Genomic DNA, 14,229 nt, shown 5'->3' with positions numbered 1-14,229 from the left:
TCAAAAACATTATATACGAGGGCCTGCTGGTGAGCTGACCCTCTGAAAGATTGTAGGTGAGTGCCTGCTGGTGAGCTGACCCTGTAAAACATTATATACGAGGGCCCTCAAAAACATTATATGCGAGGACCCTCAAAAACATGATATGCGAGGACCCTCAAAAACATTATATACGAGGGCCTGCTGGTGAGCTGACCCTCTGAAAGATTGTGGGTGAGTGCCTGCTGGTGAGCTGACCCTGTAAAACATTATGGTTGAGGGCCTGCTGGTGAGCTGACCCTGTAAAACATTATGGTTGAGGGCCTGCTGGTAAGCTGACCCTCAAAAACATTATATGCGAGGGCCTACAGGTGAGCTGAACCTCTAAAAGATTGTAGGTGAGGGCCTGCTGGTGAGCTGACCCTCAAAAACATTATATGCGAGAGCCTGCAGGTGAGCTGACCCTCTAAAAGATTGTAGGTAAGGGCCTGCCGGTAAGCTAACCCTCTCAAACATTACATGCGAGGGCCTGCAGGTGAGCTGGCCCTCTAAAAGATTGTAGGTAAGAGGCCTGCAGGTGAGCTGACCCTCTACAATATTAGGAGCGAGGGCAGACTAATAAGCATGTTGATATAATGGAAGAGGAGGACGACAAGAAAAGGAAGATTGAACCATATTTCCTTTTTCGTGGTGGAAGAGGTGCATGGGAATACAGTGTATTCAGTACATTATAAAAAAAAACACATTTAAAGTGCCTTTATGTACAGCCGCTTTCCTCTGGTGGAGTAGAGAAATCAGGAGCAATCCAGTCCTTGTTAATTTTTATGGGTAAACCTGTCAGCATTTTCAGTTGACAGGCAGATGCGCTTATCAGTTATTATGCCCCCAGCAGCACTAAATACCAGCTCTGACAAAACACTGGCGGCAGGGCAGGCCAGTACCTTCAAGGCGTAGTGCGACAGTTCGTGCCACGTGTCCAGCTTGGACACCCAGTAGTTGTAAGGCACAGAGGGATCATTGAGGACACTTACACGTACTCCTTCACGAACTGTCCCAGGCTTTGGAGAGTGCTGCCCTGCCTCTGTTGGAACTGCTGTGTGTTCGCCTCGTCTCCCCTCCTCGGTTACCCAAGGAACTACGTACTCTGCCGCTAGCATTGTCAGCTGTACATTTTTGGAGCAATTTTTCCACAAGGACCTTCTGGTATTGCACCATTTTGCTCGTCCTTTCCACCACAGGTTGAGAGATGAGAAGTTCTCTTTATAGCAGGGGTCGAGAAGGGTGAACAACCAGTAATCGGTGTTGTCCAAAATGCGTAAAACGCATGGGTACCAGGAAAGTCAGCCTAACATAAAGTCAGTCATGTGTGCCAGAGTCCCAACAGGCAAGACTTTGCAGTCATCAGCGAGCAGCAAGCGTTTGAGTGGACACAGAAGTGGAATGGTGATGCTGATAATAGCGTTATCGCCGCTCACCATCTGTGTTGATTCCTCATAGTTTCTTAAAACTTCACATAGGTGAATGAATGAATAACTTGTATAGCGCTACAATTGCGAACTAAATCGCCTCAAGGCGCTTTTTTTTTTGCAGCCATTGACTGCCTGTGCCTTCAGAAGAGGTGGGTCTTGAGCTTTTTCCTAAAGGCCAGATGGTTTTCTTCTGAGCGGATCTCCGCGGGTAGAGTGTTCCATAGCCGGGGTCCTAGGACTGCGAACCTTCGTTCGCCTTTTGATTTGTAGAGGGTCTTGGGGATATGGAGGGGATTCTGGTTAGCTGACCGGAGGAGGCGACCTGGGGTGTGGAGGGTCCTCAGGGACGGGGTGACAGATTCCCAGTTTTTTTTTCCAGTTATCAGTCTGGCGGCTGTGTTCTGGACAACTTGTAAACGTGAAATTTGGTATTTGGGAAGTCCTAGATAGAGGGAGTTTGCGTAGTCAAGTCGGAAATTGATGGTTGTTCCAACTACTGCTGCTGTGTCTCCTTCAGGGATGAAGGGGATGAGTCTACGCAGCAGGCGCAGGAGATGGTGGGATCCGCTGACTACTGATCCTATTTGTGCATCCATTGTCATGTCTGAGTCAAAGATGACTCAGAGGCTTTTGGCTTTGGTGCTGGGAATAAAGGTTTGTCCAAGGATGGTAAGTGACGTGCATGTCGTGCTAGGGTTTTTGTTTCGGTTTGCATGGAGGAAAAGGAGTTCTGTTTTGGAACCATTGAGTTTAAGAGAGCTCTCAGTCATCCAATCGTTGATCAATGAGAGGCAGATTTCCAGGGCATGGTATTGGTCTTTTTTGTTGGTAATGCGTAGGTAAAGTTGGGTGTCATCAGCGTAGGAATGATAGAGCAGGTCCTGGTTACTAATGATTTTGAGAAGTGGTCAGAGGTAGATGTTGAAGAGCACGGGCGACAGGGGTGATCCTTGAGGGACTCCACATGTGATTTTACGTGCTTCTGAGGTGAAGGCTCCTAGTTTCACTTTCTGGGTTCGGTTCTCCAGAAAGGATACGAACCAGAGTAGGTCCGAGTCTGCGACTCCGGCTATTTCTGTGAGACGAGTGAGCAGGTTTTGGTGGTCCACTGTGTCGAAAGCTGCGCTGAGGTCTAGCAGCACCAGGAGACATGATTCTCCTTCATCTGCTGCTTCGAGGGCATCATCCCAGATTTTGAGGAGCGCCGTTTCTGTCCCGTGGCCAGGGCGGAAACCAGATTGCAGTGGGTCCAAGAGTTTGTGGGTATCCAGATGGGGTTGTAGCTGTTGTACTACTGCTTTCTCGATAATCTTGGAGATGGTGTTAAGGCTTGTGACCGGTCTGCGGTAATTTGGGTCTTTGGGGTCGTGATTGGGCTTCTTTAGGAGGGGTTTGATTATGCCTTGCTTGAGGGAGATTGGAACTATTCCTTCTTTGAATGACTGGTTTATGAGGCGTGTTATGGTGGGTGCCAGAATGTCAGTGCATTCTTTCAAAAGTTTTGTGGGAATAATGTCATTTGGGGATGTGATGTCCCGGAGGCTTCTGATAATGGTTTTGGTGTTGTCAATGGTGATTGGGACCAGAGTAAGGCCTCATGCACACGACCGTTGTGTGCATCCGTGTCCATTTTTCCGTTTTCCGTGATTTTCTGCGAACCCATTGACTTTCAAAGAATCCGTTGAAAACTCGGAAAATGCACCGTTGTTCATCCGCGTCCGTGATCCGTGTTTCCTGTCCGTCAAAAAAATAGGACCTGTCCTATTTTTTTGACGGACAACGGTTCGCGGACCCATTCAAGTCAATAGGTCCGTGAAAAAACACGGATGCACACAAGATTGTCATCCGCGTCCGTGATCCGTGTCCGTAGGCTACTTTCACACAGACGGATCGCAGATCCGTCTGCATAAAAGCAGAGGCGTTCCCATAGTGATGGGGACGCTTCAAGTTAGAATATACTAAGAACTGTGTACATGACTGCCCCCTGCTGCCTGGCAGCACCCGATCTCTTACAGGGGGCTGTGATCCGCACAATTAACCCCTCAGGTGCCGCACCTGAGGGGTTAATTGTGCGTATCATAGCCCCCTGTAAGAGATCAGGTGCTGCCAGGCAGGAGGGGGCAGACCCCCCTCCCTCCCCAGTTTTAAATTCATTGGTGGCCAGTGCGGGCCCCCTCCCTCCCTCCCCTGTATTACATTCATTGGTGGCCAGTGCGGCCTCCCCTCTCCCCCCCCCCCTAATTAAAATCCCCCCCCATATACTATGGCCCCAGTTGTGCCCCCATCTTTATATTATGGCCCCAGTTGTGCCCTCATACATATACTATGACCCCAGATATGTCCCTATACATATATTATGGCCCCAGTTGTGCCCCCATACATATATTACGGTCCCAGTTGTGCCCCCATACAAATACGATGGCCCCAGTTGTGCCCCCATAGATATATTATGGCCCCAGTTGGTGGCAGCGGAGAGTTCCGATCGGAGTCCCAGTTTAATCGTTAGGGCTCCGATCGTTAACCATGGCAACAAGGACGCTACTGCAGTCCTGGCTGCCATGGTTACTTAGCAATTTTAGAAGCATTATACTTACCTGCGCTGTCTGTGACCGGCCGGGCGCTCTTCCTACTGGTAAGTGACAGGTCTGTGCTATAGGCAGTGCGCCGCACAGACCTTTCACTTACCAGTAGGAGGAGCGCCCGGCCGGCCACAGACAGCAAGGTAAGTATAATGCTTCTAAAATTGATAAGTAACCATGGCAACCAGGACTGCAGTAGCGTCCTTGTTGCCATGGTTACCGATCGGAGCCCCAGCGATTAAACTGGGACTCCGATCGGAACTCTCCGCTGCCACCAACTGGGGCCATAATATATCTATGGGGGCACAACTGGGGCCATCGTATATGTATGGGGGCACAACTAGGATCGTAATATATGTATGGGGGCACAACTGGGGCCATAATATATGTATAGGGACACATCTGGGGTCATAGTATATGTATGAGGGCACAACTGGGGCCATAATATAAAGATGGGGGCACAACTGGGGCCATAGTATATGGGGGGGGGGGGTTTAATTAGGAGGGGGGGGGAGGGGAGGCCGCACTGGCCACCAATGAATGTAATAAAGGGGAGGGAGGGGGCCCGCACTGGCCACCAATGAATTTAAAACTGGGGAGGGAGGGGGTCTGCCCCCTCCTGCCTGGCAGCACCTGATCTCTTACAGGGGGCTATGATACGCACAATTAACCCCGCGCATGAGTTCCAGCGCATGCTCACGTCGCACAACAGTCGATGAGTTGTCAATTGTAATCGCTGCTGCAGCGTTGACAGACCGGCGGAAGCTGTCGATGACTTGCGGAAATGGGCACACACGCGGCGCACCTTCACCAGTAGTTCAGGCAAATTGGGGTAGGTTTTGAGAAACCGCTGAACCCCTAAGTTGAAGACGTGGGCTAGGCATGGGATGTTTGTGAGCTGCCCAAACTCCAAAGCCGCCACCAAGTTACGGCCATTATCAGACACTACCATGCCTGGTTCTAGGTTGAGTGGCGAGAGCCACAGCTAAGTCTGGTCTCTTATCCCCTGCCACAGCTCTGCGGCGGTGTGCTGATTGTCACCTAAGCAGATCAGCTTAAGCATGGCCTGTTGACGCTTCCCCACTGCAGTGCTACACTGCTTCCAGCTACCAACTGATGGCTGACTGGTGCTACAAAAGGATAATTCTGAGGTGGAAGTGGAGGAGGAGAAGTGGGGGTTAGAGCCACTAACGTACGTGGTGGTGGAAACCCTGATGGAATTAGGGCCCGCAAACCTTGGCATCGGTAGCACCTGTGCCATCCCAGGGTACGACTCGCTCCCGGCCTCCACAACGTTCACCAAGTGTGCCGTCACGGAAATGTAGCACCCTGGCTGAAAGCACTTGTCCATGTGTCAGTGGTTAAGTGGACCTTCCCAGTAATTGCATTGGTCAGGGCACGGGTGATGTTACAGGACACATGCTGGTGTAAGGCGGGCACGGCACACAGTGAAAAATAGTGGCGGCTGGGGACTGCATAATGAGGGACGGCCGCCGACATCAGGCTGCGGAAGGCCTCAGTGTCCACAAGCCTAAATGGCAACATTTCCAGGGCCAGTAATTTGGAAAGTTGTGCATTTAGTGCTATGGCCTGTGGGTGGGTGGCTGGGTATTTGAGCTTGCGTTCAAATGCCTGGGGTAAGGACATTTGTACGCTGCGCTGGGACCTGGAAGTGGATGTGGTCGCTGATGGTGCTTGCGAAGGTCCAGGTGCAGGGCGGGAGGCATCTGGGCCTGCGCCTACGACAGGGGATTGGCCAGCACGCAACACAGGGGAAGAGGAGGCAGTGGTGTCACCCGCAGACACAGATTGTGGACCCAGGCGTTTGGCACACCTAATACGGTGCTTTGATGCCATGTGGCGGATCATGCTGGTGAGGTTGCTAGTGTTCACGCCCCTGCTCATTTTTGTATGGCACAGGTTGCAAATTCCAATTCTTTTGTCGTCCGCACTTTCCTCAAAAAAGCGCCAGACTGCGGAACACCTACCCCTTGGCAAGGGAGATTGTTGCAAGGGGGTGCTCCGGGGAGCAGTTGCGGCCTGTTTGGTGTGGCCCGCTTTCTCCCCTTTGCCACTCCACTGCCTCTTCCAGCCTGTTGCGGTGCTGCGGATGCCTCCCCCTCTGTACTGCCATCCTCGCTCGGCTTGCCACCTTCCCAGGTTAGGTCAGTGGCTTCATTGTCCACCACCTCCTCTTCCACTTCCACACTCTGCTCATCCTTCTGACTTGTTGACCTAACAACAACGTCAGTTATTGACAACTGTGTCTCATCCTCATCATCAACCTGTTGAGACACTAATTGCCGTTGAGTTATTGGCAACTGTGTCTCATCATCATCATCCACCTTGTGAAACACTAATTGCCGTTCCCCACCGCCATCTTCTTGTGACTGTGGATGCTCAAGAGTTTGGGAATCAGGGCACAAGATCTCATGTCCCTCTTCAAGCGGGCATGTCAAGAGGCCCAAATGAAGGAATGGCGCTGAAAAGAGCTCCTCGGAATATCCGAGTGTGGGATCATTTGTGTGGCAAGACTCTCTATGGTGGGAGGAAGGAGGATCAGGGTGAGGATTGTGTTGACCAGACTCTTGGCTACTGAGACTGGGCTTGGTGGAAGACAGGGTGGTGCTTAACCGACTGGAAGCATCCAACCCACCACCTGGTCGCACTGATCTGACTTCGTGGATGATTGTTTTTGTTGTGCTCTGACAGCAGGCACAGTTTCAACGCGCCCAGGGCCACGGCCTCTGCGTGCACCATCAGCATCACGGCGACTTCCCTGTCCCTTACTGCTCGCCTTTTTTATATTAAATGTTATATATGCTTGAAAGTATGTCACACGTACAGTAGCGTAGGATTTGTAAGTGTATGTGGAGAAAAATAAAAAAAGGTATTTGGGATGTGGAAACGTCACACAGGATAAATACTGCAGATAATGTCAATGCTGTCACCATCGGCTAATGAAAAATGATAGGGAATGTCACAGGTATTTTGGATGTGGAAACATTACACAGGAGATGTACCCCAGATAATGTCACTGTCTGCAGCAGACACCGTCTACGGAAAAAGTACACTGGATGTCACAGATATTTTTGGGGTGCGCACACGTTACACAGGAGATGTAGCGCAGATAATGTGGCTGATGTCAGCAGCGGCTAATATAAAATTACAGGGAATGTCACAGGTATTTTGGATGTGTAAACGTTACACAGGAGATGTACCCCAGGTAATGTCACTGTCCGCAGCGGACACCGTCTACGGAAAAAGTACACTGGATGTCACTGATATTTTTTGGATGTGCACACGTTACATAGGAGATGTAGCGCAGCTAATGTCACTGTGCGCAGCAGACACTGTATACGTAAAAAAGTACACTGGATGTCACAGATATTTTTGGGATGCGCACACGCTACAGGAGAAATACCGCAGATAATGTCGCTGTCTGCAGCAGCCTAACTATTGCACGCTTTTTTAGCAAGTTTTAGCAATTTAGCGCAGGTTGTGCTAAAATTATATATTGCTGCTGCCACGCACAACAATAGTCCTTAAAAATGTCACTCCCTACACTATCTTTTCCCTTCTTCAGCACAGCTCTCCATGACTAACACTGAGCCGATTATATATATATATATATATATATATATATAAATATATATATATATATATATATATATAAATATAGCACCCGATGACGCGTTCCGGCCAGCCAATCACTGTAATGCCAGTAACCAACATGGCTATGGCATTACAGTTTATTGGCTGCGTAGCAGGCAAACGTGCGGGGAGAAGACTCGAGCATTGCGCTTGAGCACATGCGGTATTCGGCTGAATACCGCCATGTGCCGAGTATCGAGATGCTCGAGCCAAACTGGTGTTCGGCTGAGCATGCTCGATCAACACTAATGTGGACACATATGAACATGGGACCAACACAGATGCCTTCAGCTGCCATTAAGCAGATCAGGAGTATGACGTTGAGGAGCATTATTGGGGTCATGTATCAAACTGATTCCAGACTACACCTTTCATTTCTCACAGCTCCTTTGGAAAATGAAAGGTGGAATCTGATTGGTTGCTATGGGCAACTAAGCCAGTTCTACATTACACTAGTTTGATAAATGACCCCCTCTATCTCTAAGTAGAGTGTGACTAATACTGTAATGGAAAGTTAAGACGAAAACCAGATCATTCTCTACGTCGTTTCTAATTTTCAGGTAGAGCTTTATTTTCAAGGCCGATCATTGGTTTACATCCCAGCTGTCATATTCCATATGGAAAGAATACAACAAATGACCTATGTGTCGCCTAAAGACGTTTTTGTCAAATGTCATTTCGGTTGTGGCGTTCCGTGTCTGGATTACACAAATTCCATTGGAGTGAGGACAATCTGCAGGTGGATAACGTCCATTTATCAAATGTATCTGAAACCTCTCGAGGGCCTAATACAGAGGGCCTGACGTATCCTCCGTAGTAATCTACAGTTACATGAAATGTAACTCCGCCAGCCATTCAATGTGTGGGAAACGAAACGTCGAAGCGCACGTTGTGAAAATTAAGATTTTGCTTCATTTTAATTTCTTCCGTTTAATAAAGTAAATTTGAAGATTGTTAACGGCGTGTGAAGACAAAGGCGAAGAACGGGAAATGTTGATGTCAATTTGCAGATCTGAAGCACAATCGAGCATGCCGACATTTACGGCTGTGGAGTTACAGTGTAGGTTTTACATTTTACGGCTCTCTATAATAGTCTAAAGAGAAAGTCATAAATGAGAGTAATGCAGGGGTTTAAACTGCCATTACCTTGCGAGCATCAGTGAGAAACAAAAGTGCTAAGTGAGGCAGACCCGATGCACAGATAGAAGTTTTCTTTCCTCACGCTGTCATAAAGAAAAAACAGGGGGAAGGGGGGGTTGACTTTACGATGGAGATTTTAAAACATTTCTTTAATGTCACTAATAAATCAGCACTTAGAAATCACTTGGTTTACAGGAGGATCATGTTGAGGGCTGCAGGGGTAGCAGGTTTTGATGCAATGAGGTGAAAGTCAAATCCTTTATAGATTAAATTACAACTTTTAAACAACTTTTACTACAGCTACTTGCTTCATTTGAATGAATTTACCCTCTTCTTGCAGCGGTAGCCATTTTCTGGTTTGACATTACATCAGGTACCACAATGTTTCGTGAAGGTGCCTTCTAGGGCGGTATCTAAAGGGTCATTGGCCCTGGTGCAACAGTTCAGTTTGGGCCCCTCTTTCCTCAGTGCTTTATGGCCAGGGGCAGGGAAGCATAAAGCCTTCATGCTGCCTGAGGCAAAAATGGAAAGGGCACCCCCCAATACCAAATTCTTGACCTAACCTCTTCCCTCCAGCCAGAGGGGTAACTTGTCCTGCATGCACTTCTTATAATACCGGTGTCTTCTTATGTGGCACAAGAGGCTTTGTGTCCCCCCCCCCGGCTCCTGGGCCTGGTAGCAACTGTAACCTCTGAACCCCATATAGCCATACCCCTGGCGCCTTCAGACTGTGGATGTGGGTGGAGGGTTGGGAGGAGGAAGCCATTGACTAAAGGACCCCATACAAAGAACGAGAACAGCGGGTTCAGCCTAAAGTCCAAAGCTTATAGGGAGCTCCCAACTCTCCCCCAACAGATGATTGGGGGGAAGGGGGGAGAGAGAAGAATTGGGCGAAGTGAATATTTTCACTTGATCCTTTTGTTCTCTCAGGAGATGAGACACCACCAGAAGTGTCTGGCAGGGGCGTTCTCCTCTCTTTACTGAATAAATTTACATGTCCGCCCAAAGCGAACGTCTATGTGCATGAGGTGTCGGCCGAATGATCGCTAGTAAATGTTGGGGCCTTAAAGGGAATCTGTCCCCACATACCAGTAGGTAAAACCATCATCCTCTATAGATCTGCACTCATCAGCATATTCTAATGAGATATGTCCCATAATGACATATGCTGAAAAAAAAACTTTTTGTAATGCAAGTTAGCCTCTAGGTGCAACCAGAGTGTTGCCATTGTACCTCATTGCACCCCGATGCTCCACTCATCTTCCTTCGCCACTGCTTTGGCCCTGATGCCTGACGGCAGCACATTCTGTGCGCATGCAGTACAGGGATGGAAATCGCTCACCTGTCCTGCAATCTCCATTCCTGTACTGTGTGAGCACTGAACGCGCTGCTGCGAGACTTCAGTGCCAGGTGTGAGTACATCTACATGTCCTAAACCTGTCAGTCGAAGTCATGGAGGCTCGGCCATTCCCTCTAGGTTCAAAGAGGTGCAACGGCAACACCCTGGTTGCACCTAGGGGCTAATTTGCATAACATAAAAAGGGTTTTTTATGTCCTGCTTGGCAGCACATGACAAGTATAATTTGAATATGTTGACAAGCTGAGATCTACGGAGGCTGATGGTTTTGCCTACTGGCAAGTGGTGACAGATTCCCTTTAAAGGTGACCATACACTAGAGACCTTCCGACCATCAGGGCCTTTTTATGACACAAATGAGTTTGGCAGCTGTCAATGATGGAAGATATCTTTCCAAAAAGTTGATCCGCCATGACTAGGTCAAAGATCACAGCAGAGATTGGCCGTTTTGTCTGAATTGTCATTTTATGGCATTGTTGTCCAAGATGGCAACTTTCCAAACCAATAGTGAATGGCAAGATGCTTGGAAAACAGCCGCCTGAAATCCCTAATGTATGGCCAGCTCTAGAGAGGCCTCCAAAGGCTGTCAATTTATGACATGGATTTCTGCCTCTGATTTCACCCTTTACAATATGGTGAAATTCACAGCAAACATACAGCCAAGGGTTTTACGTCTCTATGGATGTACCTTTAAGGGGTATTCCATTTTCGGCAATTATGACTTATTCATTGGATAATGAAAAGACAAATTTCCAATATACTTTTAGTATTAATACCTAAAATCTGCCTTGTTCATGGGGGTCCGGCACTTTTTATGGGTTACTTTTATAATATTCTATTAGCATCTCTTGGTGTTTCTGGGCCTTTATGCAACAGAGGGGCAGTTGGCCCTCTGTCTATTCAACCTGGATTTCAGAAGCATAAGGTAAATTAGGAAGTAATTACGAAAATTTTACCTTTAACGTGTCTACCATAGTGCTTTAATACTGCGCTGATATAAATCTATTGCTCATACCAGTACAATGTGCTGTATGTGCCTTTAAGGCTACATGCACACGGCCGTTGTTTTGGTCCGCAACCGAGCCGCAGTTTTTGCGGCTTGGATGTGGACCCATTCACTTCAATGGGGCCGCAAAAGATGCGGACAGCACTCCGTGTTTTTTTCTGCATCCGTTGCTCCATTCCGTGGTCCACAATTTTTTTTTAACCTGTCCTATTCTTGTTCGTTTTGAGGACAAGAATAGGCAGTTATTTCACTGTCTGTGCCGTTCCGCAAATTGCGGAACGCACACCGACGCCATCCGTGTTTTGCGGATCGGCAATTTGCGGACCGCAAAACACACAATGGTCGTGTGCATGTAGCCTTATAGAGAGGATATTCTACACGGCCTGGACTTTTTGGATTTGCTTTGCACATAAAAATAATTAAAATGAATTAATCATCAAAGAAAGAAATATATTCTAATGATTTCTGGGAGACTAACTGGTGAATGGGAACCATTAATTAGCTAAATGATGTAAATCAGGACATATAATCTCAAAAAGTACGGCTTGTGTATTTTCTTTATAGAATGTAACTGTAGCTAAAGCTAATTTGCATACCCAAAGTAATAGAGTAATTAACTGCTATATGTACTCCTGAAATATTACTATATTATATTCATTTAATTCACAGCTGACCTCTAAATGCTTCTGACATGTAATTGTACATCCCCCATACACACACAATTTATCATAACACTCAAAATATCCATCATAAAAGAGAACAGATGTTTTTGGCAGGGAAAGGAAGCTTATTTAGTACATGTCAATGATTATGACATATGAGGTCATATTTAGAAGTACTAACATGTTAAATTTGCCCTTAGGGCAGCCTATATTCACAGGCCTACATTGCCTAAAGGTAAATCTGGTCCTGAAAGATAAGCAAGGGTATTATATCTGTTGACAAATCTCTTTCAGTCTTTTAGATATCATCAGCGCAGAGAAGGCTGCTTTCAAAAGGGAATGTGTCATCAGAAAATGACCTATTATTTAAATCAAGTTTTTATGTTAAACATATTTTTAAAGAATTTTTGGTGTCATTAGTTTTCATTTTCTATGTCACTATATATGAAAAAAAGAAAAAGATAACTTTTTCACACTGACCACTATGCCTAATAGCAGGCGGCACTTTTGGTTTGTACATATTACTTTACAGCAATAATCTGCCTAAAATGACAGGCAAGATTAGAATGACAGATATTACCTATATATAGATAGCATAGAATCCAATGTTCTCAATAGACAATATCTGTCACGGTCTCTCCCGTGACAGAGGTCAGAAGATCTAAGAGACTGGCTGCACGTGATGTGATCTGACTGCCTCTTTGGTTTCACTTGTTTCTGTGTTGTTGCTGGTTATGACCACACCTCTTGTCTCAGGTGTAGCTTAAGTGGTCATTCCAACTCCTCTATTTAGTCTGGTCTCACCCATCATGCTATGCGTTTGATAGCTCCTTTCTGGTTGTGGAAGTGCTGGTGTTTGGTTCTCCACAGAGTTCTTGCTCGTCCGCGTACTTCGGAGTGAAGTGTCTTTTTCCTATTTCTAGTTTGTTGTATTCCCGTATCTTTTGGCATTAGGCCTGAGGGAGTCTCCTGTTCCTTCAGCTGAGAAAGAACAGGTCATCTTTTGTCCTGACACTATTTCCAAGGCCCTTTAGGGTCAGATAAGGCTCTAGGTCCCTGCGTATGAACATTCCTACTATCGAGGTCTGTTCATACTGATAATAGTCAGGGCTCGGTTTAGGGATTCACTAGGGTGTGACCTTTCCCCTTTCCCTAGTTTCCAGGCCTAGTACCTTTTCCCTTCCCTCCTGTGTTCGGTGTGGAGTTTACCACCCACACCGCGCCGTGACAATATCACAGCTTATCTACTCCCTCCTGACCTCTGCATAGGTTACAGAACATGGCTAGAAAACTTTCTGATAGACATCAATGAGATCCTCTCAGAATTTAATGAGGTCTCAGCCTGCCTCTGGTCTCCCTGTCCCAGCCTCTGCTTCCTTACTCCAGTCCTCTCTTCCTAAATGTGTAATAGAGCTTATTAAAAATGATGTGACATGCTGTTGTTAGCACTGGAAAGATATGGAGCGTAGCAGGACTGCAGCTTTCAACGTTGACAGTAATTGTACTATGTTCCTGTATACTTACTGTCAGCGCTGATTGCTGCAGCCCCACTCCTCTATATATCTTCCCAGCGCTAACCAGAGATATGCTGAGTGTGTAGAGGGGAGAACTACTAGTGATCAATGCAGGCCACAGATAAACTGCTGGATCACATGATTTTTAGTAAGCTCTATTACACATTTAGGGAGGCAGGACTGGAGTAAGGATGCCACTATTAAGGCAGGGAAAGTTGAGGCAGGCTGAGAAGCTTCTGCATCACACAGTTATCCATTGTCTTCAGTGTTCAGCATAATGCTGAAGATGCATTCTTCTTAGCAACCCTCGGTTAGAGGGTCATGTTGCCCATAGTTAGGGCAGCATTAATTTCCTGAAAGGCTCAGTTTAAAACAAGTGATTTTGCACAATTCTTGGTTCAAATCGGGCTCATTCTCCTGGGAATAAAAACTAGTTAATCAGACTCCTTACTTTCGGCAATTTCATCATCCTCTTTCCTCAATTGTACATGGAATGTGGCCGGAGAACCTTGAACAACTTCTATTATGTCTTCTCCCAAGATCGTTATCTTCTTAGCAACATCTAAAATATATAGATTTCACATAAAACATCAGCAAATGTTATAAAGACAATATAATATGTATACATAGTTATTAGAGTCATTAGTTATATACAGTCAGGTCCATTAATATTGGGACATCAACAAAATTCTAACATCTTTGGGTCTATACACCACCACATTGGATTTGAAATGAAACGAACAAGATGTGCTTTAACTGCAGACTGTCAGCTTTAATTTGAGGGTATTTACATCCAAATCAGGTGAACGGTGTAGGAATTACAACAGTTTGCATATGTGCCTCCCACTTGTTAGGGGCCAAAAGTAATG

At 46.6% G+C, this 14,229-nt stretch overlaps 1 protein-coding gene across 1 annotated transcript in view; it reads right to left on the bottom strand.

Moving 5' to 3' along the window:
* The window catches only part of MORN1 (MORN repeat containing 1), a 489,262-nt gene that overhangs the window by 349,595 nt on the left and 125,438 nt on the right, over positions 1-14,229 (bottom strand). The window contains exon 8 of the mRNA XM_040427472.1: positions 13,812-13,922. Coding sequence (XP_040283406.1) covers positions 13,812-13,922 — 111 coding nt within the window. The remainder of the gene's footprint in view (positions 1-13,811; positions 13,923-14,229) is intronic.

The sequence above is a fragment of the Bufo bufo genome, chromosome 1, assembly GCF_905171765.1.
Source record: "Bufo bufo chromosome 1, aBufBuf1.1, whole genome shotgun sequence".
Taxonomy (NCBI): Eukaryota; Metazoa; Chordata; class Amphibia; order Anura; family Bufonidae; genus Bufo; species Bufo bufo.
Note: the sequence above shows the minus strand (reverse complement) of the source record. Positions and strands in the feature narration are given on the sequence as shown.